A 27783-nucleotide genomic window follows, 5' to 3' on the forward strand; every position below is an offset into this window, starting at 1 on the left:
TGCCGGTGGCCATGTCAGAGGAACAGCAGATGGCAGAAGACTTCAAGGTGTCAGTCCACCGGGAGGAAAATCCCTGATGGGTCAATCTCGGATAGGCAAGGCCCTGAGACCACAGATCCTGGAATGTCTTCTGCTTCTGCTGTGCCTTCACATGTTTGCTACTGCCATCTTTCTCTGGTATCTGGTATAGTGTGAATGGGTGTGGAGATCCCCACTGCCTGTAATGTAGTATGTTTATGTCATGGAAACATCGTATTCTACTGGTCATTTTTACATGTGGACTATTATGAAGATGATTTCTTCCTAAGCTGTACTGTCTAACTGATAATAATAATGTTAATTTAAATAGAGTTTTGATGATTAAAATTAAAGCAAGCAAGCATCACATAGCTAGAACACATAAGTTACTACTGAGGAGCCACATAGACTGTGGCTTAGGTTAAAAATTAAGAAAACTGCCGGGCGGTGGTGGCGCACGCCTTTAATCCCAGCACTCGGGAGGCAGAGGCCGGCGGATCTCTGTGAGTTCGAGGCCAGCCTGGGCTACCAAGTGAGTCCCAGGAAAGGCGCAAAGCTACACAGAGAAACCCTGTCTCGAAAAACCAAAAAAAAAAAAAAAAAAAAAAAAAAAAAAAGAAAACTAATTGAGTCCCAGTAACCCAGTTAGTTTAAATTCCTCCAGTAACCCAGTTAGTTTAAATTCTTCTAATCTAAATGTTGAGAGATGTGTTCACAGGTTTTGGAGTGCATAATAACTGAAACAAAGCTTTGAAAATAACTTAAAGTTAGACTAAGCTGTTTTTGTCAAATAGCTTTGAGGTGAAAAACTCAAGAAGACAATCTAAAGTTTTAGAAAGGCACATAGTTCAATGAGGAACTTGTTAAGATCGGGGAACAAGAACAAAGCAGCCCAATTATCATTAGCTGATATGCCTTTCTTGCTAGAATTGGTTGATGACCAAAGGTGATGATTAATTCCTTGCATCCATTTCTACCCTCAATCTCCTGATAAAAGAAACTGTTGATGAGTAAGTATGCAACCTAAAGATTTAAATTAGAGCTGACTGATTCTTTCTCACATATAAAAGTTTAGATTTGTGATTCTTTAAAGATTTCTTATAAGATTACCTTTTGAGTGATTGGTCCTTTCTTTGTAACTTCAAAATATAGCCTGCCAGTAAAAGAGTACCTTGCTTACTTACACTCTGTTCATCTACAACAAGCTGCTTGGGTATGAATGTAAATGGGTTCTTGGGATAATTTGTTTTTCACCTGAAATACCCATTATGTTTAATCATGTAAGGGATATGGAAAACATGCTGTTTTTTACTTGTATTCACTGTAATCATTCACTTGAAAAACAGAATGTTGCCTGAAGGATTTTGCTTGAGTATATAAGCTGTAAGGGAAAGAATAAAGACAGAATTAAGATGAGTTAGAAGGAAAACATCAAGAATGAGAGAATGAGGGGGAAAACATTAAGAGAGGAAAAGGAAAACATCAAGAGAAACAGAAGGGACATTTCTAGATTGAGATAAGAACATAGAACGGAGAATATAGAGAAGAGTAATGAAAAGGGCTGAAGGAAACCATCAAAAGAGTGTGTGAGTGTTTTTTCCCTAGCCCTCTCAGTCCCCCAGGAAATGACAGCAACTCTTCCCATTAGGTTAGGTAATGGCATCCATCTTGCATATCTGAAGGTAACCCAGAGGTTGGAGGGTGGGAGGGAGAGAGGGAGGGAGAGAGGGAGAGGGAGAGAGACAGAGACAGAGACAGAGTTCTCTCAATAAAAGGGTAAAAGTAGTGAGCATAACATATACAGAATCTGAAAAGGCTGATTTCATAGAAACTGAGAGTGTCTCAAATGCTTCCTAAGGCTGGGTAGAAGAACATGGTTTGGGCTTAGGAACATATACAGCAGACAGATGGCAGGAATAAAAATAAGTTCTATTGCCCACCAGAGTAAATATAGCTACCAATAATCTATTGTATATTTCAAAATAGCTGCAAGAGAGTATTTTAGATATTCTGTGAACAAAGAAATAATAAGCTTAAGTGATAGATATGCTAACTGGCCATATTTGATCAGTATATAATGCACAGATAAAATAAAACATCACAGTGTACACTATTCATGTATATAATTATATGTCAACCAAAAGTAAAAGCCAGACATGGTGGAATACACCTGTAACTCCAGCAACGGAGAAGCTGAGGTACAAGAATAGAAAATTTGAAGCTAACCTGGGCAACAAAAAAGTAAAGATACAATAGTTGAGAACATGGAAATAATGTTAAGAGATACCTATTCTGATCTTATTTCAGCACATTTTAGAAAGATACTCAACCTTCAGTTTAAACAAGCAACAAATTCATCACAAAAACTTATATCAGTCTTATTTAGGCTACTCTGATCCTGGGGTTAGTATAGTTCTTTTGGTCACATTTTCATCTTTGTCCTTTTTTGCTTTGGGCCACTGTCTTCTTTCCCAATTGCCCTTAGCTTAGGGCCGTGGTTAGGTTATCAACTCAGCTGCAGGTGTGTTACAGAGAAAACTCTGATAGTAAATTGGAGGTGTGGACTGTCTATGAGATGATAGAAAAGGAAAGCCTGACTGGGGAAGGCTGGGGGGTGAGGAGTGTAAAAGGGGAAAAGTGGCTTTTCCACTTTCACCACAGTTCACAAGGCACATGCCTTTAATCCCAGCACTCAGGAAGTAGAGGCAGTTAGATCTTTGAGTTTGTGGCCAGCCTGGTCTACAGAGAGAGTTCCACGATAGCCTGAGCTACACAGAGAAACACTGTCTCAAAAAAACCAGACAAACCAACAAAAAGCAGAGGGGGAAAAAGACCATTGTTCATAATACTGGTGACAATTATCCCAGGGGTCCTAAAGATGAGAACCCAGATGCCCTGATGGGAACTGAAGACTAATAGAGGAGCACCTTCATTTGTCACCACTCAAGTTCTTTAGACAAACTACGGCCAGAGTTCACTGAAGGCCACATACAATAGCACATAATCTAGAAATGCCCTGTGTATAAAACTCAGAATTGTGTTATAAGTCAGGGTAACAGATAACCCAAACCAAGACAGACTAGGAGGGGTCACAGGGGCCTTTGGGGTGGCACTAAAGTTCAACTTTTTAAATCTGGGTACAAATTACATAAGGTAGGTTCACTTGGAAATAATTCATCAAGAAAATGCAGTTATGATTTGTGTTTTCTGGATATGTGTATATTTTAATTAAAAAGACACACCGAGAGTCTCTGCTATACAGATTTTAAAGTAGTTTCTATCTAGATAAATAGATGAGTAAAAAGCAGCCTGTGGGCTATAGCAACACCACCAGTCTGTCTGTGTCTTGATAAATGGCAGGGAGGGTGGCTTCATCCCTACAGGTATGAAGATAGACCTTCTTGGCTAGACCCAAAACTACACATCTGGATGCACACCTGCAATCTGCAAAAACACTCACTGACCAACCCTTCCTGAAAACAGTTTTGTGAAGCAAGTGTGGCAAACATTTTATTTTACAGATAAGGAGTGGCAGAGGACAGTAAAGTGATACAGGACAGTAGCAAAGCTAATAAGCCAGGGAACCAGGACTAAGATCTAGGCCAGTAGCTCTTCACACAGTCTTCTTCCTTTAGAAGAAGAGGAACAGGAAGAATCCTGTTTCCATGTTATTATATGTACTGTCACGGGTCACCTCTAATGCTCCATGGAATAAGACAGGAGAGTGAGACACACTAGATGACTTCAGTGAAGCTCATTTAAAACCATGCTTTAAGCATAGCCTTAAAAACAAACAGTGAAGTTTTGTAACTATCTACAGGAAGGCAAGAGTGCAAGCAGTGGGAGAGTGACAGACATCACAAGTATAAACTGCTGACTAAGGGCAGCAGCCTTTTCATGTCTTGAAAAAAATGAAAAGAAGAAAATTCCCAATAAATGGATATTCCACTTACCTAGAAGTGTCTGCTTATTTTGGGAGGAGTCAGACTCTGAGGAACATCTGCATGACCGGAGAACAATCACCCCACCGAGCACGCCATCTTCACTGGCAAGGAAAGGTGAACCTGGGCAGAAAAGACTGGTAGTCACCTTTCAATCACTTTTATATTTCATTTTCAATTTCCATTTGGTTACAGGAACAAAAATGTGGCACAAACAAGAACGTGAAAGATGCCCAGTTTCTAACAGTCATTGTTCATACCTCATGTACACTTGATGGCAAAGGCAGTTTTATGCCTGAACAGAAGCCATTTGGCAAAGGCAGTGCCAGATACTGCCAAGATGACATGACTGGGGAGAGCGTGTGCAGTACTGTATTTGGAATAGAACTGGAAACACACCATCAGATTAAAGGACCAAAACAACTACAGACACACAAAAATGCTCAGCATCACCCTTTGATCAACTTTTGGGGATTCTGCACAAGGCTTGCCCTGCTGCCAGAGGCATACCACCAAACGCTTTGATTTACTACCTTAAATTCAATTTTAAACAATAAGCCACAAAGTTTATTACAAACATTTAAAAATGCTCCTGATGGTTTACACAAATAAGGGTGAAGTCGAATTTCTATGATGTGAATCTGGTGGTTAGAAACAGCCCAGCCTCCTTGAGATCTCACACACTGAACCATTGTGAACATTTCAAGGACATTACATTTTAAAGCCCCTCGTTTTTCTTCCCCAAGGACATCTTCTTGAACATCTGGCAAAACAAGTGAGCCCGTGGAGAACAAATGCAAAATTAACCCAACAACTATCAAAGAAAGCAGTAAAAATAAAACTAACCAAATTGGATTTGGGGAAAACTTCTGGGTAAATTTAGTAGATTAAATACATGCATTTATCTCCACACCCTCCTTAAATCCCAGGGAATGTTGGGTGGTAAAGGAAGCGGGGATAAAAAGGACCCAAAAGTTTAAGGGGGAAAAAAGGCAGATATTTGGGGAAGAAGAGATGGAGACGCAGCTATTTCCCTTACAGACCTAGTGTGCTCACTAGTTTTTATATCAAATTAACCCAAGCTAGGGCCATCTAGGAAGAAGGATCTTAATAATAATTTAAAAAAAAAAAAAGCATCCACAGGATTGGCTCGTAAGCAAGTCTGTAGGGCATTTTCTTGATTGAGATTGATGTGGGAGGGCCCAGGACACTGTGGTGATGGCCCTGGGTTCTATAGGAAAGCAGACTGAGCAAGCCATGAGGGGCAAGCCAGTAATCAGCATTCCTCCATGACCTCTGCATCAGCTCTTGCCTCCAGGTTCCTTCAATGATGGACTGTGATGTGGAACTAGAGTTGATAAAAGACCTTTTCTCCCCTAGTAGTTTTTTGGTCATGGTGCTTTATCACAGCAATAGAAAGACTAAGAGACCCACAAAAGTTAAATCTCAAATTTCCAGGGAGTAGAGAACTTGTAGCGGAAGGAACCTTCAGAAAACCATCTAGTTGAGCTAAAAAACAAAAAAGGATCAGAAATTGGAGTCTTGATTCTCCTCTGAAGGCAAAAGTACAGAGTAAAGATGAAATGGAGGTAGCTGGTTCAATGTCTGAAAGGATCCTCCAGAACAGTGGTCAGCAAACTATGACCTGCTAAGAATTCAAAAACAAACAAACAATTTTAATGGTTGGTTTTTAAAAAGTAAAAAAAGTAAGAAAAGAAAGATTGGGGAGGAGAGAAAAAAGGGGGGCTGGGAGACAAATAGGTAGCAGGGATCACAATGAAGCTTGTGTGAAGCGAGCGCTGTTTGTTCTCAGCCTTTTCCATAAAGCTTGCTGTTCTAGTTAGGATTACTACTGCTGTGATGAAACACATCACCAAACCTACTTGGGGAGGAAAGTTTATTTGACTTACACTTCTACATTATGGTTCATCATCAACAGAAGTCAGGACAGGAACTCAAACAGGGCAGGAACCTGGAGGCAGGAGCTGATGCAGAGGCCCCAGGGGTAGGACTGGGGGTGGTGGTGGTGAGGAGGTGCTGCTTAGTAGCTTGCTCTCCATGGCTTTCCCAGGCTAATTTCTTAGAGAACTCAGGAACATCAGCCCATGGGTGGCCCCACCCACAGACTTGGTCTTGGATCATTAAGAAAATACATTCCAGGCTAGTCTGTTGACAGTCTGATCTTTTAGAGGCATTTTCTTAATTGAGGTTCCTGTCTCTCAGATGACTCCACTGTATCAAGATGACATAAAACTAGTCAGCACACTTGCCAATCCATGATCTATGGTCCAGGATTCATACTGGAGCAAGAGATGTATCCCTAAACTTGCAGAGACTGAATAATCCCCTTCTTGCAAGCCAACAGATAAAAGAGAAGAAACCTATTTGAGAGACACTAAAAAAAGTACCTTGTCCTTGTCTTATGGCAAGGGAGAAGGTGAAGAGGGGCAGGGAGTCAATGAAGAGAGGGATATGGGAAATGAGACTCCCTCCTCCATCTCTGTATTAACCATTTATCTCCTAGCAGCTAAAGAATGCCTGGCCAAAGCTACTTAAGATAAGAGTGCCTACTTTGGCTTAGAGTTCAAACCTTCTTGCCACATTTCTATCAGGGAAATAAACCATAATGTCAAATTAAAATTTGCTTTTACATGACTCCTAATTTTATTTTCTTCCTAATTTGCTACACTCTATATCAAGCCGTAAGTCTTTGGCCGTGTATGATGCAAACATCTTCCCCAATTTATTAACTACTTTGATTTTCCTTAGGATTCTTCATTTTTGGCTTACTTGTTTGGATGCTTATGCAGCTGATTTGTCAACTTTTTGGTTTAAGGCTTCTGTATTGTAAGTTTTACAGGAAAAGCCTTTCACTTGTTGGAAATTATGAAAATGTTTTGCCCATGCCCATGTTTTCTACTACTACTTTTACAATTACAGACTTTAATTTTAAGACTTCAAACTTCCGGAATTAATTTTGTGATAAAGATTGCTATGGAGAACTTATTGCCCCTAAATAGTCAGCCAACTGCATAATAAAACTTGGTGAAAAATTCATTCCTTGTCTACTGACTTTAAAATGTCCTTTTTCTGACTTAAAATATATTTTAATCATATATTAATTTTCACATGTATTTGAACCCATAAATTTTTAAAATTATGAAAACTACTCTCCTCTAAATAGTGTATGAATTTACTTACAGTCTTGCAGCATATTCTATTTGACTGGACAAGTTTCTTCTCCATATTTTTATATGAATTAATCTTTTCTGCTTTCATATGTTTTTTTCAAAATAGCACTCCTCAACAGTATTGCCTTTTATTCTTACTGAAAATTTTATTTGGACATAATTTAAATAAATTATGATTTTTGCCTATGATTCAAACATACTGATAAAATTTCCTTTGGTATATATTTGATACTTCTACTCTTAAGCTTTGATCAAACAGATGCAACTGTAGAATGTCCTGATATATAAACTTACTACAATTTTTTTCCTCAGTTCTTAGCCTTTCGATCTATCCTATCTGATTTACCACTTTCCATATTTCTAAAACAAGCAAAAAATTTATGCTAAGTGATCTTCAGCTTGGTCTCACAAAACAGAACAAAACTCAAACTCAACAAAATAAAAGCCCTCATGTTTCCAAAAGAGCTTGGATGTCACGCTGTCTATGAGTGAGGGTAAAACACTGAATTGGAAAAGGTTTAATTTAACTAATCAAAAGTACATGAAAGACTTCTCTGGTTCAGTATTTAAAACATGGAAAGCATTTTAAAACAATTCTGAAGGAACAGAGGCTTTGCTTATTATAGTCAAGATCCCATGTGTGTGCTAAACCTTATGTCCTTTATAATATAGTTCAGGATGTCTCCCAGAACTCTGTGTTTATGAGCAATGTCTTTTACTTTAGGACCCAGGGGATGTGTTTTGTTTTATCATGGACTTGGTAAATAAAGTCCAAATGTACAAATAAGGCAGATAAACACCTAGAAAAGTCTCTATCAATCTCTGCACAAAGATCTTAAATGGCACAGACTATTAAGAGCACTACACACCTTCTGGAGCTGCTGTTGTTTTTCCTGTTTTGAGTTGTTTTTCTATACACCCATTTGCCCAGAGTACAACTCACTTTCACTCTGTAACCTGTTTACTGCACATAAGCCCATAACATTGAAGAATAGTTAGTTACTCACTGCTCATTCAGCTTGGAGATGGTGAAATGTTAAAAAGGTTACATGAAAGAGTACCCAGTGGTCGTAATAGTGTAGGTTCTCAATATCTGCTACAAGATTCCAGAGAATTACTGTAAGGCAGACCAGCAGGCATGGAAGCACCATGTCCCTGGTACAAACAGCACAAAGAGACACCTAGTTCTAGGCACAGAGAAGAGTTTTGTCGTATCAATAAGTTTAGAACTAGTTTATTTAAAAAAGGAGGAGGAGACAGGTGTGGAGAGCAAAGGAACAATAATGTTGAAAGCACCCAGCACTATGAAGGAAGAGGAAAACACACACACACACACAGACTGACAGACTGACAGACTGACTGACTGACTGGACTGAAAAGGTCAGAGGGCAATAGTTAGGATCTGGTAGGTCAGAGTACTTTACTTTGCTGAAATCGGAGGCGTAAGAAACAAACAGAAATCTATGGTATAAGAGAAGCTTTGAAAGACTGATGGCTCAGAGGGTTAAGAAGGTGATATCACTTGCTTGGCAAGCTGAGAACACAGTAAGCAAATAATAAGGAACATTATTGTCTGTAGACGTTAGTTTTCCTGTGTCCCGCAGCCACTCACTCACAAATAAACATACAGAGGATTTTATTAATTACAAACTGTTTTGTCTACGGTTCAGGCTTATTGCTAGCTAGCTATTATATCTTAAATTAACCCATTTCTATTAATCTATATATTGCCACGGGGCCATGGCGTTACCAATCTGTTGGCATCTTCTTGCTCCTTGGGCAACTGGGTCATGTCCACCCTGACTCCGCCCTTCTCCCTGTCTCTCTGCTTGGATTTCCCACCTGGCTCTCATCCTGCCTTACCACAGGCCAAATCAGCTTTATTTATTAACCAATGGGAGCAACACATATTCACAGCATACAGAAAGACTGTCCCACAGCACTTGCCTAATGGAATTCCAACCACATTTATCATTTTTCATTGTTTCAAAAAGTCAAGCATGTGCTGCTGGACACAGTTCCCACAATGAGGAGCTTTGCATTATGAGTGTTCCCTTCCCATTAAAAGTATCACATATGTAAACTGTTCTTGTTTTAATTCTATATAATAAAAGGAAAGGGGTTATCAAAGGGTGATACATCACCTCAAAGAGCAGTATTACTTCTCCTTCATTTATTCTTAAGGTATTTATTGAGTATTATTAGTTACTTACTCTATCTGGGTATTACTTACCCTACCCTGCTTTGTATAGATCAAGAAAAACAAAACGAAACAGCTGGGGGGGGGGGTGCATGCCTTTCATTCCACCACTTGGGAGGCAGAGGCAGGAGGATCTCTGCAAGTTCAAGGCCAGCGTGGTCTACAGAGTGAGTTCCAGGACAGGTTCCAAAACTACACAGAGAAACCCTGTCTCGAAAAGCAAACAAACAAAACACATAAAGTCTTGGATCCCTGGCTACATGCTGATGTTGGAGACATCCAAGCAAGCAAAGACAAACAACATGGAACTACTTAAAACAGCTCCGTGGAAAATCTAATCAGGCTAAGATGGAGACTTAAGATGAAGAATCCACTGCTAATGGTACTTTCTGAAAGGATAGTATTTGAAATTTCAATAATTGGTAAAGAAGGAACAAGAAAAGGGTTATAAAGGAGGACATAACAAGCTAAAGAAAGAGGACATGCCAAGGTCCTGAAGAGTTAAAGACCTGGCAATTTAGAAAAACAAAAACAAGATGAAAATGGCCAACATAACAAACAAGACCTGCAATGAGGCTGAGGGATCAAGCAGTAACGGTATCTCATAGACCATGGAGTACTTGCCTACATTTGTATCTTTTTCAGAGTGGAAAGGCATCAAGGGGTAAGAATATTTTAGAGAAGAAACTCAAACAGGCTGTTTTGAAACAGGTAGGTCAAACAGCTGTTAGGAGAAGGGATAGGGAGACTGCCAAGGAGGCTTCTGTGGAGATCTAGGTGAGAGTTTCTTAGGAAGTGTGGAGACACTTCCATGTTCCCTGGACAGCCACCCTTTACCTCCCATAGGGCTAAATTTTGCTGCAGCAGATGCTGCTTAAGGTAAAAGTGAGGCAAGAAGATATTCGAATGGATTCAGCCAGGTGGACACTGAGAAGAGCAGCCAGTTCTGCTTCTCAGCAGGAGGTCCGTGTGTGATCCTGGAATGAGTGCAGGTGGCTACTGACTTCAGTCTCCCCTTTAAATCCAGTCATTTATATGCTCTCCTATCATGATACAATGTCAACACAGTGTCCTGAGGATGCATGTCAGAATCTTGGACATCACGAAGTTGACTGCTGTGAAATTCCTTCTCTAAGCTAAGGTGGTGAACTCCTTCCCTCTTCTACCAGTCCCCCAGACCCTGTTTATCTTGAAACTCACTCTGTGTCCTAATTTAGCAAAGCTTCAATTTGTTAACCTTAGAGCACTGGCTAGGATATATTTTTTTGGCTTCTCCTTTTTTTTTTTTTTTTTACTAAATAAAGTCCTGAACTTTTTCTCCACCTTGGTTATGGAATTTTTGTGGCTCTGCTTGATTTAATGGCATATTTTGTACATTTCATACATGCCTAGAAGCCTTAGGCAGTGGGAAGCCTTTTATTATGTCTAATAAATAAAAGAAGAAATTGCAGAAATAAATCATAAATTTCTTCTTAAGACTGGGAGACAGGGAAAAATGATTTAAAAAAAACATTCAAAAATGTTAAATTAGTGGAACCTTATAATTTTTAGACACTCTAGAAAGACAACAAAGAAAAGTGAAAATTATCAATTCATTGCTTCATTTTTGTATTTGTTAAGTATCTGTCTTAGAATTAATATGACTCAATGGTAACCAAAGAGGAAGTTGATTTGTCACTCATGTTGTAATTTATAGAGGGATAGAAAGAGATAACAAGTTTAAAGTAACTCTAAAGAAAGAGAAAATGCTTATAATGAGGAAAGGACCAAAGCAAACGCAGGTACTTAAACAAACAAACAAACAAAACCCACACAAGCAAGGCAACTTGTAAGCAAATTTATCATCTTGTCCATAACAGGGGTCAAAGATTAAAAATGAGATCCAGTCTATACACTATGAAAAACCCAATCATTGAGTGAATAAGTATGTAAATGCAGGATGGTACATATGTAATAGGATAGCTTTAAGAAATCATGAACTAATAATCATTCAAGATTCTTTAAAAGCCAACAAAGGGCAGAATGGAGACTTAAAAGTTATCCAGTAACTACTACTTGAGATGTAGTTCTCTTGTGCAGTTCTCTTCTGTTTTCTGTCAAAGAATGAACTAATGTGCTAAAACAAACAACAGTTATTTGCTTTAATTATATATTGCTGCATTTATATGACTTATTTGAATAGTCAAAAATGAAGAGAAAAACTCAATTCAGGGGGGTTGAAATAAAAGGTACAGCAGGCTATTTGACACAAAGCAAATAACATGAGAATCAAGATCTTATTCCTATGCAAAATAAATGATCATTTTCCTTCTTCGGGTATGTACTAATTCTGGGGATTTGACCTAGCTGTCAGACATGGCTGACTTCACAATGATAAGAACCCCACAGTCAATTCAAACACATGCAACCCAAGCAGAAGGAAATATGCTTGCTCTACATATATCTAACAAAAGAGCCAAAGGAAGAATGTTGACTGTTGTTCAGCTTTCTTACTGTCCAACGTTGGAATGCCAAAATGTTGTTGGTTGTTTTTGGTCTTTTTGCTCTTTGGTCTTTTGGGACCTGCTAATCAGCTCACAAATAAATCATACATGGAGTCTTATTATTACTTATGAATGACCAGACTTAACTTGACTTGTTTCTAGCCACTTTTTCTTAACTTTAAATTATCCCATCTACCTTTTACCTCTGGACTTTAACCTTTCCTATTTCTGTATATCTTTCTTTCTTTCTTACTCCACTGCTGGTTGTGTAGTTGGGTGGCTGGTTGCTTATGTCATCTTCCTTCTCTCGCTCCTTCAACTTTTCCTCCAAGATTTCTCCTTCTATTTATTCTCTCTGCCTGCCAGCCCTTCCTACCCTTTCTCCTGCCTCACTATTGGCCATTCAGCTCATTATTAGACCAATCAGGTATTTTAGACAGGCAAAGTAATACAGCTTCACAGAGTTAAACAAATGCAACATAAAAGAATGCAACACATCTTTGCATCTTTAAATAAATGTTCCACAGCATAAACAAATGTAACACATTTTAAAATAAGATTGTAGCCGGGCGGTGGTGGCGCACGCCTTTAATCCCAGCACTCGGGAGGCAGAGGCAGGCGGATCTCTGTGAGTTCGAGGCCAGCCTGGTCTGCAGAGAAAGATCCAGGAAAGGCGCAAAGCTACACAGAGAAACCCTGTCTCGAAAAATAAAAAAAAATAAAATAAAATAAAATAAGATTGTACAACAGCTGATTGGCTTTGATGTGGACAGCATGATCATCCCTGGTCTAGGTATCAAGGTCAGGGTACTACTCTGAGTAACTAGGTCAACAATGCCCAAATGAGAGTCTGCATGTCTCTTCCCAGTTAAAAGGGTCTATAAGAACTAAAGATTTGGGATAATACTTAAGATATGTACATAAGAGCATGCACATGTACACAAATACATTCTCTCCACATCCATTGTGGGTGTATCTTCCTTTACTAAATGAGATAGGGGACACTACAATGACACATGACCTTTGGTTCTGAGTTTTCTACCATTTGAGGATTAAAAACATGGATGGATAGAGTATACTTGAAAAATTTTTGAGAAATATGAAGTGCTTTATAATAATCATGTAGTATTACTACAATATGTGAATAAATTTAGTCATGTTTTCCCTGGCTAGCAATACAGAAAACAATTCTTTCTGAAGATGCTAGGCTCATCACAACTCAGTCAGCCACATGATCACCACTGTAAACCACCATTGTCCTCCAGTATTCATAGTTATGAAACTAGAATAGCTTAAGTCTCTACAGTGCACTGTCAAGTGACAGTATTTTCAATTTTGATGGCTTTCTTGGGGACAACCATATCACAAGTAAAGTAACATCTGTATAAAGAGGTTAATGAGAGAACAGATATTCAACATATCCCTCCCCCTTTCACATGAGGAACCATTTTATTTTTTTTTATTTTGTGTGTGTGTTTCAAGACAGGGTTTCTCTGTGTAGCTTTGTGCCTTTACTGGAACTCACTCTGTAGCCCAGGCTGGCCTCGAACTCACAGAGATCTGCCTGCCTCTGCCTCCCAAGTGCCGGGATTAAAGGCGTGCGCCACAGTCGCTCCGGCAAGGAGGAATCATTTTATAATGCACTTAGCAACCACAGAAAATTGAGCCTACTATGATTTAAATAAGTTGCAATTTACTTTTCCCTCAAACAAGTACTCCAGTCCTAAGTAGCTTTCACATTTGCAATAGCAGGTCAAGTGACAAATCCATGATTATTGTGTCTGTCCTATCTAGTCCACCATGACTGTACCTGGTTGCTATTATTCCAGGAATCACATTCACATTCAGAACTGGAAGACTGTGGAAGGGGTGATGGTCTTTTGATGTGGAAAACAAAAGTTTCTCCAGAAATACTCAGGCAAATTATGTCTCAATGGCCTGAACCATAGAGAACTGCTGCCAAGTCCTAGAGCATGAATATGGACTTTTTGCAGTCTATATAACAGAGGAATATAAGACAAATAGAGAAAATTGTAGGGGATGCAGTCTACCAACTGGCTGTTTACCTTGCATATACATGCACAAGGCCTATGTTTAATCCAAAGTATGTTTTTAAAAAATATTTTTAAGAGTGTCTAGGCTCCTGGCTGGACAGCACTGCTTACTAGATCCTAGCCCTCCAGGGACACATCCTGCACCTCTACCCAACCCAATGAAATCCCAAGCACCAGCCTTCCCCAACCCCCAGCCATCCCCAGCCATCCCCAGCCGAATCAGTGACCACCTGAGCCCTGTCTGCACCTGGAGGAGGAGCTACCACAGGAACCACCTGCACCTGGAAGAGAATATGAACAACTGAGCTCCCTGCTGGACAGCCCTAGTCTCCAGACCCTAGCCTCCAGGGGCACATACTGTGCATTGCCCCCACCCATCGAAGATCCAGCAGCAGCCTCCCAACACCCCCAACCATTTCCCCTGGCCCAGCATCAGCCCCACCTGCACCAAGTGGAGGAAGAGCAACTACCTTCACCACAGGCCCTACCTGCACCAAGTGGAGGAAGGAGGAACCCCTAAGGCACAGGCCCCACAAGCACCAATTGGAAGAAGAGATAGGTAAAGGGCAGTGTAAGAATTCATTCAACAACATAAAGAGCAATATGTCACCACTGGAAACTAGTGGTTCTACAACAGCAAGAACTGAACAGTCCAATTTAGAAGAAGCAGAAGAAAACAACCTTAAAAATAATTTTATGAAGAAGATAGAGGCCCTTAAAGAGGAAATGAAAAATTCCCTTAAAGAAGTAGAGAAAAAGACAAAGAAAAAAATGGAAGAAATCAATAAATCCCTTAAAGAAAGCCAAGAAAAGGCAGTCACACAAGTGTAGGCAACAGTTCAAGACTTGAAAATTGAAATAGAGGCAATAAAGGAAACACAAACCAAGGGAATTCTGGAAATGGAAAATCTAGGCAAATGATCAGGAACTACAGATTCAAGTATAACCAACAGAATATAAGAGATGGAAGAAAGAATCTCAGGCGTTGAAGATGCAATAGAGGAAATAGATTCATCAATCAAAGAAAATGTTAAATCCAACAAATTTTTAACACAAAACATCCAAGAAATCTGGGACACCAAACCTAAGAATAACAGGGATAAAAGAAGGAGAATTTTAGCTCAAAGGCACAGAAGATAAACTCAACAAAATCACAGAAGAAAACTTTCCTAACCTAAAGAAGGACATACCTATGAAAGTACAACAAGCTTACAGAACACCAAATAGACCAGACCCCCCCCAAAAAAATTTTTTTTAAAGTCCCCTCACCATAATAATCAAAACACTAAATATACAAAATAACAAAAGAATATTAAGAACTGCAAAGGGAAAAGGCCAAGTGACATATAAAGGCAGACTTATCAGAATTAGACCCAACTTCTCAATGGAGACTCTGAAAGCCAGAAGGTCCTGGACAGACGTTCTGCAGATACTAAGAGACCGAGGATACAAGTCCAGACTACCATACCCAGCAAAGCTTTCAATCATCATAGACAGAGAAAACAAGATACTCCATGACAAAACCAGATTTTAACATGACCTATCCACAAATACAGCCCTACAGAAAGTACTAGAAGGAAAACACCAACCTAAGGAAGTTTGCTGTACCCACGAAAACACAGGCAATAGATAACCTCATACCAACAAACCCCAAAGAAGGGAAGCACACAAACACTACCACCAACAACAACAAAACCAAAAATAACAAGAATTAACAATCACTGGTCATTAATATCTCTTAATATCAATGGACTAAATTCACCTATAAAAAGACACAGACCTATGAAAAAAGGGCCCATCCTTTTGCCTTCAACCTCAAAGAGTAAAGGGTTGGGAAAAGATTTTCCAATCAAATGATCTACTCCGGTAATCAGATTAATGAATACCCTAACCATCATCATAGACCTTTCATCCCGTGACTAAAGGAAGCAGATGCAGAGATCCATGGCTGGGTGCCAGGCAGAACCCCAGGAGTCCAATAGATGAGAGAGAGGAGGGATTCTATGAACAAGGGACACCAAGATCACGATGGGAAAATGAATTCAAGGGGAGGAATGGGAGAAGTTGGAGGGGGAAAGGGGGTAGAAAATATATAAATATATAACTCATGTATGAAATCTTCAAAAAATAAAAATTGAACAGAAAGTCCTTAACTAAACTTTAGTCAAAAGTCAGAGGTACCAAACATTTATAGAGGATTTTTTAATACACTGAGGCTTAAAACTATGCCTTTTTTGAAAAAAGAATCCTTTAAAGAAATTTTATTACTAACAAAAGTTGCACACCATTTCAAGGAAAATCATCAAATGCAAGAAAAAAAATGTTGGCAGAAGCTATGAACAGATAAAATTCAAGAAAAATAGAAAGTTATATGCAAAAAGTTTCTCAAACTGACTATAAGAAAAAGATAAAACTAGTAGGCATAGTAGCACATGCCTTTAATCCCAGGCAGAAGCAGGCAGATCTGTGAATTCAAGGTCAGGCTGGTTTACACAGAAAGAGCACCCACGACAACACAGGGAGACCCTGATTCCAAAAATACATACATATATACATACATACATACATACATACATACATACATACATACATACATACATATAAACAAGGCTGGGGGTTGAGGGGATACAAGTAGGAAAGGAGGAATCACAGTATCCTTATTTGCAGACAGTAAGATGTTATTACACAAAAGACCCTAAAAACTCCACTGGGGAACTCCTACAGCTGATTAACACTTTCAGCAAAGAGGCGGGATACAAAATAAACACATAAAAATGAGTAGCTTTCCTCTATATAAATGACAAACACCCTGAGAATGAAACCAGGAAAACAAACCACTCACAACAGCCTCACAAAAAAAATTTTGGAATAACTCTAACAAAACAAGTGAAAGATCTGTATAATAAAAACCTTAGGATGTTAAAGAAAGAAACTGAAGAAGACATCAAAAGATGGAAAGATTTCCCATGCTCATACATTGGTAAGATTAATATTGTGAAAATGGCCACCCTACCAAAAGCAATCTACACAGATTTACTGCAGTCCCTACCAAAATTCCAACACATTTCTTCACAGAAATTAAAAATCTAACCCTAAACTTCATATGGAAATACACACCCTCATCCACACCACACATACACACACACCAAAAAAAAAAAAAAAAAAAAAAAAAAAAAAGAAAAAAAAGGAAAAAAAAAAAGCCCAACACCACAACAAAACAGGATAGCTAACACAATCCTGAACAATAAAAGAACTGCTGGAAATATCACCATTCAGATATGCATTCATACTACAGAGCTATTTACAAACATGAATTTTAATAAAGAAACCAAAAATTCAACTGGAGAAAAGACAGCATCTTCAACACATGATCAAGTTGGATGGCTGCCATGTAAAAGATTAGAAATAGATGCATATTTTCAGTCTGTATAAACTTTAGGTTATAACTTAACTCCAAATGGATCAAGGACCTCAACATTAAGACCTGATATCCTGAATCTGGTGGTAGATAAAGTAGGAAACAGACTTAAACTTACTAGCACAGGAGAGGACTTTTTTTTTTTTTTTTTTGGTTTTTTCGAGACAGGGTTTCTCTGTGTAGCTTTGCGCCTTTTTCCTGGAACTCACTTGGTAGCCCAGGCTGGCCTTGAACTCACAGAGATCCGCCTGGCTCTGCCTCCCGAGTGCTGGGATTAAAGGCGTGCGCCACCACCGCCCGGCTGTCAAGGAGAGGACTTTTTAAATAGGACTCTAACAGTTCAGGCATTAAGAATTACAAATGATAAATAGGGTCCCATAAAACTAAAAGGCTTCTGTATAACAAACAACACCACAATTCAAGTGAAGAGGTAACCTACAGAATGGAAAAAAAAAAAAAACTTTACCAATTATACATCTAACAGAGTTAGTACCTAGAATACACAAAGAACTAAAATAAATAAGATAAATAATAATAATAATAATAATAATAATAACTTTACAATAAGAAAACAAATAGCTCACTTTAAAATGGGGTATAGAGTTAAAAAGAGTTCTTAAAAGATGAAATACTTTTGTTAAACATCCTTAGTCATCAAGGAAATGCAAAGTTAAAGCTGTTTTGATATTTCATCTTGCCCCATCAGAATGGCCAAGATTAATAAGACAAATGCCAGACAAAACCCATCATGGAGGAGGAGAATGAGCACTATATCCTACCTCGAGCCAAGAAGTTATTCAGAATTGACAGGTTCTGGGAGAGCTTTCTTCAATGACATGACACTGAGTAGATGAACCACCAAGGCAGGCGCCACTCATGCTGAGGAGTAGCTGACTAACATAAATTGGATTCCATGTTCTTTGGCTTTGGTTCTTAAGAGATTGGGTAGAAGGAAATGGAAAAAGATTTGGGAAGACTTATAGGAAGGGAAATATATTGCATGAAATTCTCAAAGAATGAATAAAAGCATTTGTCTTAAAAGAGACAAAACTATTGGTTCATAGTTCATGTGTTTCCGTTCATTATCCTAGTAACATTTTACAGATGTCTAATAAAAAAATTAATTATTACCTGAGCATTAGGACATTAAATAAAGTATACCATGATCATATAAAGGAAATTAAAGTATAAGCCTAAAACTTATGTCTTCTAAGAAAGTTAATGATTTTAGAAAGTGATTATTACTTTAAAAATGGCAGCCTGTGAAGTGATACATGTACAGTGTAATTTCAGTTCTGCAATATATAGTTGAAATGTGTTACCTTGTGGTCTTTTTTTGTAATTTAATTTTGTCCCCTTTTTTTGAGCTGAGAAGCAAACCCAGGACCTTGTGCTTGCTAGGCTAAATCCCCAATCCCATGTATTTAAAATTTGTAAAGCATGATATTTATGCTCACATATGTATGAAATAAAGTCTCAAGAGGCCAGCAACTCAAAAAAAAAAAAAAAAGAGAGACAAAACTACAGTGGTTATTTTTAGTTATAATTTTCTATATTTAAAAAAAAATTGGTCATGATTGAAATAAGAGTATGAAGAGAGCAGTCTGACATCTCAGGACCATGGAAGCTTCCACTGCGTCCTAACAACTGTGAAAAGCTGAATGTAACAGTTACCTTCCACACTGATGGGATAAAATACCCATCAAAAGCAACTTAAGGAAGAATGTTTTTATTTTACCTAACAGTGCGAGGATCCTCGGTAAGAAAGTCAGAGAAAAAGGAGTTTGGGGCAGTGAGCTACAGTGTAGACCCAGAAAAGCCAAGATGAATGCTACTGGTCAGTTCACTTACTCGTTTGTCCGGTGAGTTCAGGACTCCAGCTCACGAATGTGACACCTGCAGTTAAAGTGGGTCTTCCCACCTCAATTAACCTAATGTGGATAATAAGCCAAAGGATGACCAGAGACTTTTCTCCCACATAATTAGAGATCCTGCAAGGTGGACAATCAATATTAATAATCCCACAGAACAAAATGAAAATATAAAAACTCACCCATGGGATCCATGAGAAAAATGACATCAAAGAATTGCTTGCCCTAGACACAGCAGAATCCACCAGTGGAATCAGTACCAAAGTAGGAAAACTTGAACTAAGGAGACCAATGAAATCCAATTGCTAGAGATTCAGTGTAAAAAGTCTGATGCAAGTTAAACTCCAATCACAGGAGGACACCTACACTTTCATGGGCTCTAACTCCAGAAATTAAACCAGGTTCTCACACTGATATCTCTGGAATAACAGATACTATATTTTAAAACAGTAATGGGGACTGAACCAACAGTCTTGCATAGAGTACTGGCCAAGCACTCTACTAATGAGCTGCATCCACACCTTTCTGGTTTTTCTTTTGAGACAAGATATCAATAATTTACTCAAGCTGTCCTTTAGCTTGCGGTCATCGTGACTTAACCTCCCAAGAAGCAACAATGACACCTGCCCTAGCAGGCTCCACAAGATAATCTAGTTTTTAAAAAGAACAATAGACCTAAGATAAATCACACACTAAAGATATACACAGTCAACCGGTGTGTTAAAATTTGATCAATATCAATAATTGGGCAATTATCAGGCAAAGTTAAAAAAAATCATAGTAAGAATAAGCTATATATTCACTTCAATGAAAGCATTCTGTTTTTTAATAGGCCTTGCCACTGGAGAAACCAGAACCTAACTTTGTAGGATTTTATCTAAGCCTAAACAACTGAGGGGAAGAAGAAACCCCAACAGTAGGACCCATTAAACATCAATTCCTCCTAAACATGGGCTATAGAACTCTTCACCAGACTGAATCACTATACACTAAAGGCCAATTTACATGGCTCCTTTTACAGAGCATAGTTGACTGACCACACTCCACAGCAGGCCCCACTGTGGTGCTGGTGGGGATGGGAGAAGTTGGAGGAGACAAATATGATCAAAATACATTATACGAAATTCTCAAAGGATTAATAAAATATATTTTACAAATAATAAATATGGTAAATAGATGACTTCAAAGAATATGAAGAGGTAAAAATGCATCCATGATAAAATTATACAGATAATTTAAATCCCTTCCAGTAAAGGAATGAATACATCATAGAATTATGGAATTACTCAGCTATTAGTTTAACTATACTGCCATAAAAAGGGCATCAATATATGTTAAGTACAGGAATTAACAATCACTGGTAATTAATATTCATCAATATCAATGGTCTCAATTCGCCTATAAAAAGACATAGGCTAACAGAATAGATACAAAAACAGGATCCATCCTTCTGCTACATACAAGAAACACACTTCAACTTCAAAGACAGACACTACCTCAGAGTAAAAGGCTGGGAAAAGACTTTTTAGTCAAATGGACTTAAGAAGCAAGCTGGTCTAGCTATCCTAATATCTAACAAAATAGACTTCAAACTAAAATCAATAGAAAGAAATAGGGAAAGACATTACATATTCATCACAAGGAAAATCCACCAAGATGAAGTCTCAATTCTGAACATTTATGCCCCAAATACAAGGACACCCACATTTGTAAAAGAAACACTACTAAAGCTTAAATCACACATCAAACCTCATACACTAGTAGTGGGATACTTCAACACCCCATTCTCACCAAAGGACAGGTCAGCCAACTGAAACTTAACAGAGAAATAAGGGAACGAACAGACATTATGATTCAAATAGACTTAATAGATACCTAAAGAATATTCCGCCCGCGCCCCCTCCCCTCGGATGTGGCTGAGCTGAGGCGCACAGCCGGAGACTCTGCAGGACCCGCGCAGCCCGGAGATTCGGAGCGGTGAATTCTTCAAGTCTTCGATTTAAAAAAAAAAAAAATGGCCTCCAATAAAACTACATTGCAAAAAATGGGAAAGAAACAGAATGGAAAGAGTAAAAAAGTTGAAGAGGCAGAGCCTGAAGAATTTGTGGTAGAAAAAGTACTGGACCGACGTGTAGTGAATGGGAAGGTGGAGTATTTCCTCAAGTGGAAAGGGTTCACAGATGCTGATAATACTTGGGAACCAGAAGAAAATTTAGATTGTCCAGAATTAATTGAAGCATTTCTTAATTCTCAAAAAGCTGGTAAAGAAAAAGATGGTACAAAAAGGAAATCTTTATCTGACAGTGAATCTGATGATAGCAAATCGAAGAAGAAAAGAGATGCTGCTGACAAACCAAGGGGTTTTGCCAGAGGTCTTGATCCTGAACGAATAATCGGTGCCACCGACAGCAGTGGAGAATTAATGTTTCTCATGAAATGGAAGGACTCAGATGAGGCAGACTTGGTGCTGGCAAAGGAGGCAAATATGAAGTGTCCTCAGATTGTCATCGCCTTTTATGAGGAGAGGCTGACTTGGCATTCTTGTCCAGAAGATGAGGCCCAATAATTGTTTGCATTTTTATATATATTTATATATATATAAAATCTGGATCTTTGGTTTTGAATTACTAGTGTGGAAAAAATAGCGTTCTAATGAAAATCGAGTTTGATATGCTGGTTTTGAAGTATTGACAGTAGTTGGGATATTTTTGGTTTTTGTTCTGCATCAAAAGGCACTGATTCCTTTGAGCAAATGAAAGCTTTCTGTAGTTGCTTCTTTAACAATAGAATATTTGATACCATGTTGTATTTCCTCGGCTTTGAAGAACAGCTTTTCTTAAGCGCTGAGGAGATTTTACAGTCATTACTCAATCAGAACTTATTTAACTGGGACACAGAAGGACCATTCTGGGTTTTTTGTTTGTTTGCGTGTGTGTATGCATAAAACACTTGCGTAACTGTTTTTCATTTTGTCTTGTTTTTAAATGCTCAAAAACTGTAGATGAGAACATGTGTTGATGAGATTCCATCATTGTGAACGTTTTCCTAAAACCATAACCTTTCAGATTAAGTAGATGATTCTGTAATTTATTGGATAGTTTTACAGCAACCACATCAGAATTTATGTATTATCACATAAATACAGTAGTTTATTTACAAAAGTTTGTCCTTACAAACTCCCCCTTCAGAAAATGGAATTTGACAAAGTAGTAGTATGATTTAATAACAAGACTTAAGCTGGGTGTGGTGGTGCATGCCTTTAATCCCAGCATGAAGGCAGACGGACCTCTGATTTAGACTAGATCAGCCAGGGCTACACAGAGAATCCCTGTTTCTAAAAACCCAACAAAAAGACTTAAATGGGCATGTAAATGTTCCTCTAGTGAACCGTTCCTTTATAGAAAGTTGAAATCTACTAAAAGGTTATGATTTGTGGAATATCTGTTTGCTGTGGAAATGGGATCATGGTTAGAGATGATGTTGGCAAATTCAGACCCGCTGACATAAATGAACAATATTTGGTAATATAAATTAATGACTTGCATGCTTTTTCTGTACCCTGACTCATTCCTTACTGGTAGGATCAATCTTTTCAGTATTTGGTTTCTGGTTCAATGAGCCAGAAAAGTAACTTTGTAGTATCAGAATGTCATCCAACTGTATATTTACTTTATTGTAAATAATGGTGAACAGTGGTCAATAAATAGTTTTATATTCCTTTAAAAAAAAAAAAAGAATATTCCACCCAAACACAAAAGAATATATCTTCTTCACAGCATCCCATGGAACCTTCTCTAAAATCAACCACATACTCAGTCACAAAGCAAATCTCAACAGATACAAAAAAAAATTGGAATAATCCCCTGTATTTTATCAGAACACCATGGCTTAAAGTTAGATTTCAATAACAACAAAAATACAGAAAGCCTACACTCTCATGGAAACTGAATAATGCCCAACTGAAATCGCCAATGGGTCAAGGAAGAAATAAAGAAAGAAATTAAAGATTTCCTAGAATTCAATGAAAATGAATGTGCAACATGCCCAAACTTATGGGACACTATGAAAGCAGTGCTAAGAGGAAAATTCATAGCACTAAATGCCCACATAAAGAAGATGGAGAAATCGCACACTAGTGACTTAACAGCACACCCGAAATCTCTAGAACAAAAAAGAAGCAAACTCACCCAGGAGGAATAGATGCCAGGAAATAATCAAATTGAGGGCTGAAATCAAGAAAATAGAAACAAAGAGAACAATACAAAAAAAAAAAAAATCAATGAAACAAAGAGTTGGTTCTTTGAGAAAACCAACAAGATGGACAAGCCCTTATCCAAATTAACCAAAAGGCAGAGAAAGCACCCAAATTAACAAAATCAGAAATGAAAAGGGAGACATAACAACAGACAAGGAGGAAATCCAGAGAATCATCAGGTCATACTTCAAAAATCTGTACTCCACAAAATTAGAAAATATGAAAGAAATGGACAGTTTTCTCGATAGGTTATCACATACCAAAGTTAAATCAAGATCAGATAAACTATTTAAATAGACCAATAAAGGTAATAGAAACAGTCATTAAAAGTATCCCAACCAGAAAAAGCCCACGACCAGATGATTTCAGCGCAGAATTCTACGAGATTTTCAAAGAAGAGCTAATACCAATATATTGGCAAACCAAATCCAAGAACACATCAAAAAAATTAACCACCATGACCAAGTATGCTTCATCCTAGGGATGCAAGGATGGTTCAATGAAAATCTGTCAATGTAATATACCATATAAACAAACTGAAAGAAAAAAAACCACATGATCATCTCAACAGATGCTGAAAAAGCCTTTGACAAAATCCAATACCCTTTCATGATGAAAGTCCTAGAGAGAGCAGGAATACAAGGAACATATCTAAACATAATAAAGGCAATTTACAGCAAGCCAACAGCCAACATCAAATTAAATGGAGAGAAATGGAGCGAAAGCAATTTCACTAAAATCAGGAACAAGACAAGGCTGTCCACTCTCTCCATATTTATTCAATATAGTACTTGAAGTTCTAGCAAGAGCAACAAGACAACAAAAGGAGATCAAGGGGATACAAATTGGAAAGTCAAACTTTCACTATTTGCAGATGATATGATAGTGTACATAAGTGACCCCAAAAATTCTACCAGGGAACTCCTACAGCTGATAAACTCCTTCAGTAATGTGGCAGGATACAAGATTAACTTAAAAAAAAAAAATCAGTAGCCCTCCTATATACAAATGATAAACAGGCTGAGAAAGAAATCAGAGAAACATCACCCTTTACAATAGCCACAAATAATATAAAATACCTTGGGGTAACTCTAACTAAGCAAGTGAATGACTTGTATGATAAAAACTTTAAGTCGCTGAAGAAAGAAATCAAAGAAGATATCAGAAAATGGAAAGATTTCCCATGCTCATGAATAGATAGGTGTAGAAGAATTTCTAAATGGTCTTATTAAATAGAAAACATGGAGCTAGAATTTGGGTTAAAGCCTTAGAGAGATCAGGGAAATATGGAAAGCCACCAGCTAACCTCACCTCACCAACTCCGCAGCTTACCAAGAGCACAACTTTCTTTCTACCCAGGCTTGCTTTTCTGCACTCTTATCGGCTCTTAGCCCAGCTACCTGACTTCCTCTTCCTACACAGCTCTGTCATTGTCTGTCTGTCTGTACAAACCTCCAGGCCTCTATGTTGTTACTGGGATTAAAGGCGTGCGTCACCACGCTTGGCTCTATTCCCTAGTGTTGCCTTGAACACACAGAGATCCTGCCTGCTAAGGGATTAAGGATATGTGCTGCCTGACTTCTTTGTTTACTTAAAATGGCTGGTCTTTTCCCCTGACCTCCAGGCAAGCTTTATTTATTATCACACGAATAAAATATCACCACAGGTAGGATTAGCATAGTAAAAATGGCAATCTTACCAAAAGCAATCTACAGATTCAATGAAATCCCCATCAAAATCCCAAAACAATTCTTCACAGATTTGGAAAGAACAATACGCAACTTCATATGGAAAAACAAAAAACCCAGAATAGCTAAAAGAATCATGAACAATAAAACAACCTCTGGAGGCATCACAATCCCTGACCTCAAGCTCTACTATAGAGCTATAGTAATAAAAAGAGCTTGGTACTGGCATAAAAGCCAACATGTGGACCAATGGAGTCAAATTAAAGACTCTGAGATTAATCGGCACACCTGATTTTTGACAAAGAAGCCAAAATTATACAACTGAAAAAAGAAAGCATCTTCAACAAATGGTGCTGGCATAACTGCATGTCAACATCTAGAAGATTGCAAATAGATCTATATCTGTCACCATGCACAAAACTCAAGTCCAAGTGGATCAAAGACCTCAACATAAATCCAGTTACACTTGATATCAGTAACTTGATAGAAGAGAAAGTAGGAAGTAATCTTGAACTCAGTGGCACAAGAGAAAGTAGGAAGTAATCTTGAACTCAGTGGCACAGGAGACGGCTTCATAAATATAACACCAGTAGCACAGACATAAAGCAACAATTAATAAATGGGACCTCCTGAAACTGAGAGGCTTTTATAGGACAAAGGACACGGCCAATAAGACAAAACAACAGCCTACAGAATGGGAAAAGATCTTTACCTACCCCACATCTGACAGAGTGCTAATCTCCAAAATATATAAAGAATTCAAGAAACTAGTGTGGTTGATATATTGTGCATACCCAATAAACTTATCTGGGAGTCAGAGAACAGAACAGCCATTATATTAAACATAGGTTTAGGCAGTGGTAGCACACACCTTTAATCCTAGCATTCAGGAGGCAGAGATCCGTCTGGATCTCTGTGAATTCCAGGCCACACTGAGAACAGAGCTAGGTGTGGTGGCACACACCTTTAATCCCAGCACTTGAGATTTCATGTCTGGCTTGGGAAAGACATACATCTTTAATCCCAGGAAATGATGGTAGGAAGCAGAAATGTATATAAGGCATGAAAACCAGGAACTAGAGGCTTTTTAAGCTTTGAGGCTTTTAGAAGCAGTTCAGCTGAGATCCATTCGGATGAGGACTCAGAGGCTTTCAATTTGAGGAAACAAGATCAGCTGAGGAGTTAGCGAGGTGAGATTGGCTGTGGCTTGTTCTGTCTCTCTGATCTTTCAGAATTCACCTCAATACCTGGCTCTAGGTTTGTGTTTATTGATAAGACTGTTTAAGATTCATGTTACAAACTAGACATCAAAATACCAAACAATCCAATTTAAAAAATGGGCTACAGAACTAAACAGAGAATTCTCAACAGAACAATCTCAAATGGCTGAAAGACATTTAAGGAATTGCTCAACATCCTTAGTCATCGGGGAAATGCAAATCAAAACAACTCTGAGATACCATCTTACACCTGTTAGAATGGCTATGATCAAAAACACTGAAGACAGCTTATGTTGGAGAGGATATGGAGCAAGGGGAACACTCCTCCACTGTTGGTGGGAATGCAAACTTGTATAGCCACTTTGGAAATCAGTATGGCAGTTTCTCAGAAAATTTGGCATCAATCTACCTCATAGAGCTTTTATCCAGTGACTGAAGGAAGCAGATGCAGAGATCTATGGCTGGGTGACAGAACCCCAGGAGTCCAATAGATGAGAGAGAGGAGGGATTCTATGAGGAAGAGACATCAAGATCATGATGGGAAAATGAACAGAGATAGCCAGCCAAAATAGTGGAAACCCATGAACTGTGGACCGATAGCTGTAGAGCCCCCACGGGACTGGACTAGGCCCTCTGGATAGGCGAGGCAGTTGTTTAGCTTGAACTGTTTGATGGATCAGGATCCATCCCTGGTGCATGAATGGGCTTTTTGGAGCCCAGTGCCTATGGTGAGACACTTTGTATAGCCTTGGTGCAGTGAGGAGGGGCTTGGACCTGCCTCAACTGAATGTACCAGGTTCGGCTGGCTCCCCATGGGAGACCTTGCCTTGGAGAAAATGGGAATGGGGGGGGTTGGGGGGGGAGCTGGGGGCCGGGAGGAGAGAGGAGAGGGGGATTTTGTGGTTGCTATGTAAAATGAATAAAAAATTTCTTAATAATAATTTTTTTTAAAAAAAGATACATTAAGTGGCCAGATATGATGGTGTACTATAATCTAGTGGTTGAGAGGTTATGAAAGAGGATTAGAAGGTCAAGGTCAGGCTTGGCTACATGAGACCCTGTCTTAAAAAACACCAAGAGAAGGGAGAGGAAGGAAGGAGGGCCATTGAGTGAAGGAGACAACTATGCTGCTATCTTGTCTGCATACTTATTTAAAGTGCTCATAAAATAGATAGCTAACTAATTGAAGACTATGAAAACGTAAACCTTTTAGCAATGATTCTTTGTGACAAAAAGAATGAGATCCAGATGAACACACTTAGTTATCTGACTTGATTATCATATAAAACTTTTCTATCAATCTTGCAATGATAGTCTTTAAATTGGTTTTAACAAGTTTTTTAAAAAATATATAAAAAGCAAAAGTAGAAGAATTTCATATTTCCACAAGATGAAGAAAGTTGTCATTAACTTAATTTCAATCACTTCCTGAGAAGATTTCAAC

The 27783-nt window shown here is 38.4% G+C and overlaps 2 protein-coding genes across 11 annotated transcripts in view; one reads left to right on the forward strand and one right to left on the reverse strand.

The window, feature by feature from the left end:
* Nucleotides 1-27783, reverse strand: part of Tasp1 (taspase 1) — a 257060-nt gene that overhangs the window by 52052 nt on the left and 177225 nt on the right. For 8 of the 10 annotated variants that reach the window (XR_008214930.1, XM_052723400.1, XM_052723396.1 and 5 more), the window contains one exon: nt 3972-4082. The exons of the other annotated variants lie outside the window; for them this stretch is intronic. Coding sequence is in view for 7 of the 8 variants with exons in the window: in XM_052723400.1 (XP_052579360.1) it covers nt 3972-4082 (111 nt within the window). In the remaining variant the exon portion in view is untranslated. The remainder of the gene's footprint in view (nt 1-3971; nt 4083-27783) is intronic. 10 annotated transcript variants of the gene reach the window in all.
* On the forward strand, nt 21072-22845 carry LOC128100775 (chromobox protein homolog 3). Its single transcript, XM_052723402.1, has one exon. The coding sequence runs from the start codon at nt 21191-21193 to the stop codon at nt 21740-21742; it is 552 nt and encodes a 183-aa protein (XP_052579362.1). The 5' UTR covers nt 21072-21190; the 3' UTR covers nt 21743-22845.

The sequence above is a fragment of the Peromyscus californicus genome, unplaced genomic scaffold, assembly GCF_007827085.1.
Source record: "Peromyscus californicus insignis strain IS unplaced genomic scaffold, ASM782708v3 Scaffold_7__1_contigs__length_154581171, whole genome shotgun sequence".
Classification (NCBI taxonomy): domain Eukaryota; kingdom Metazoa; phylum Chordata; class Mammalia; order Rodentia; family Cricetidae; genus Peromyscus; species Peromyscus californicus.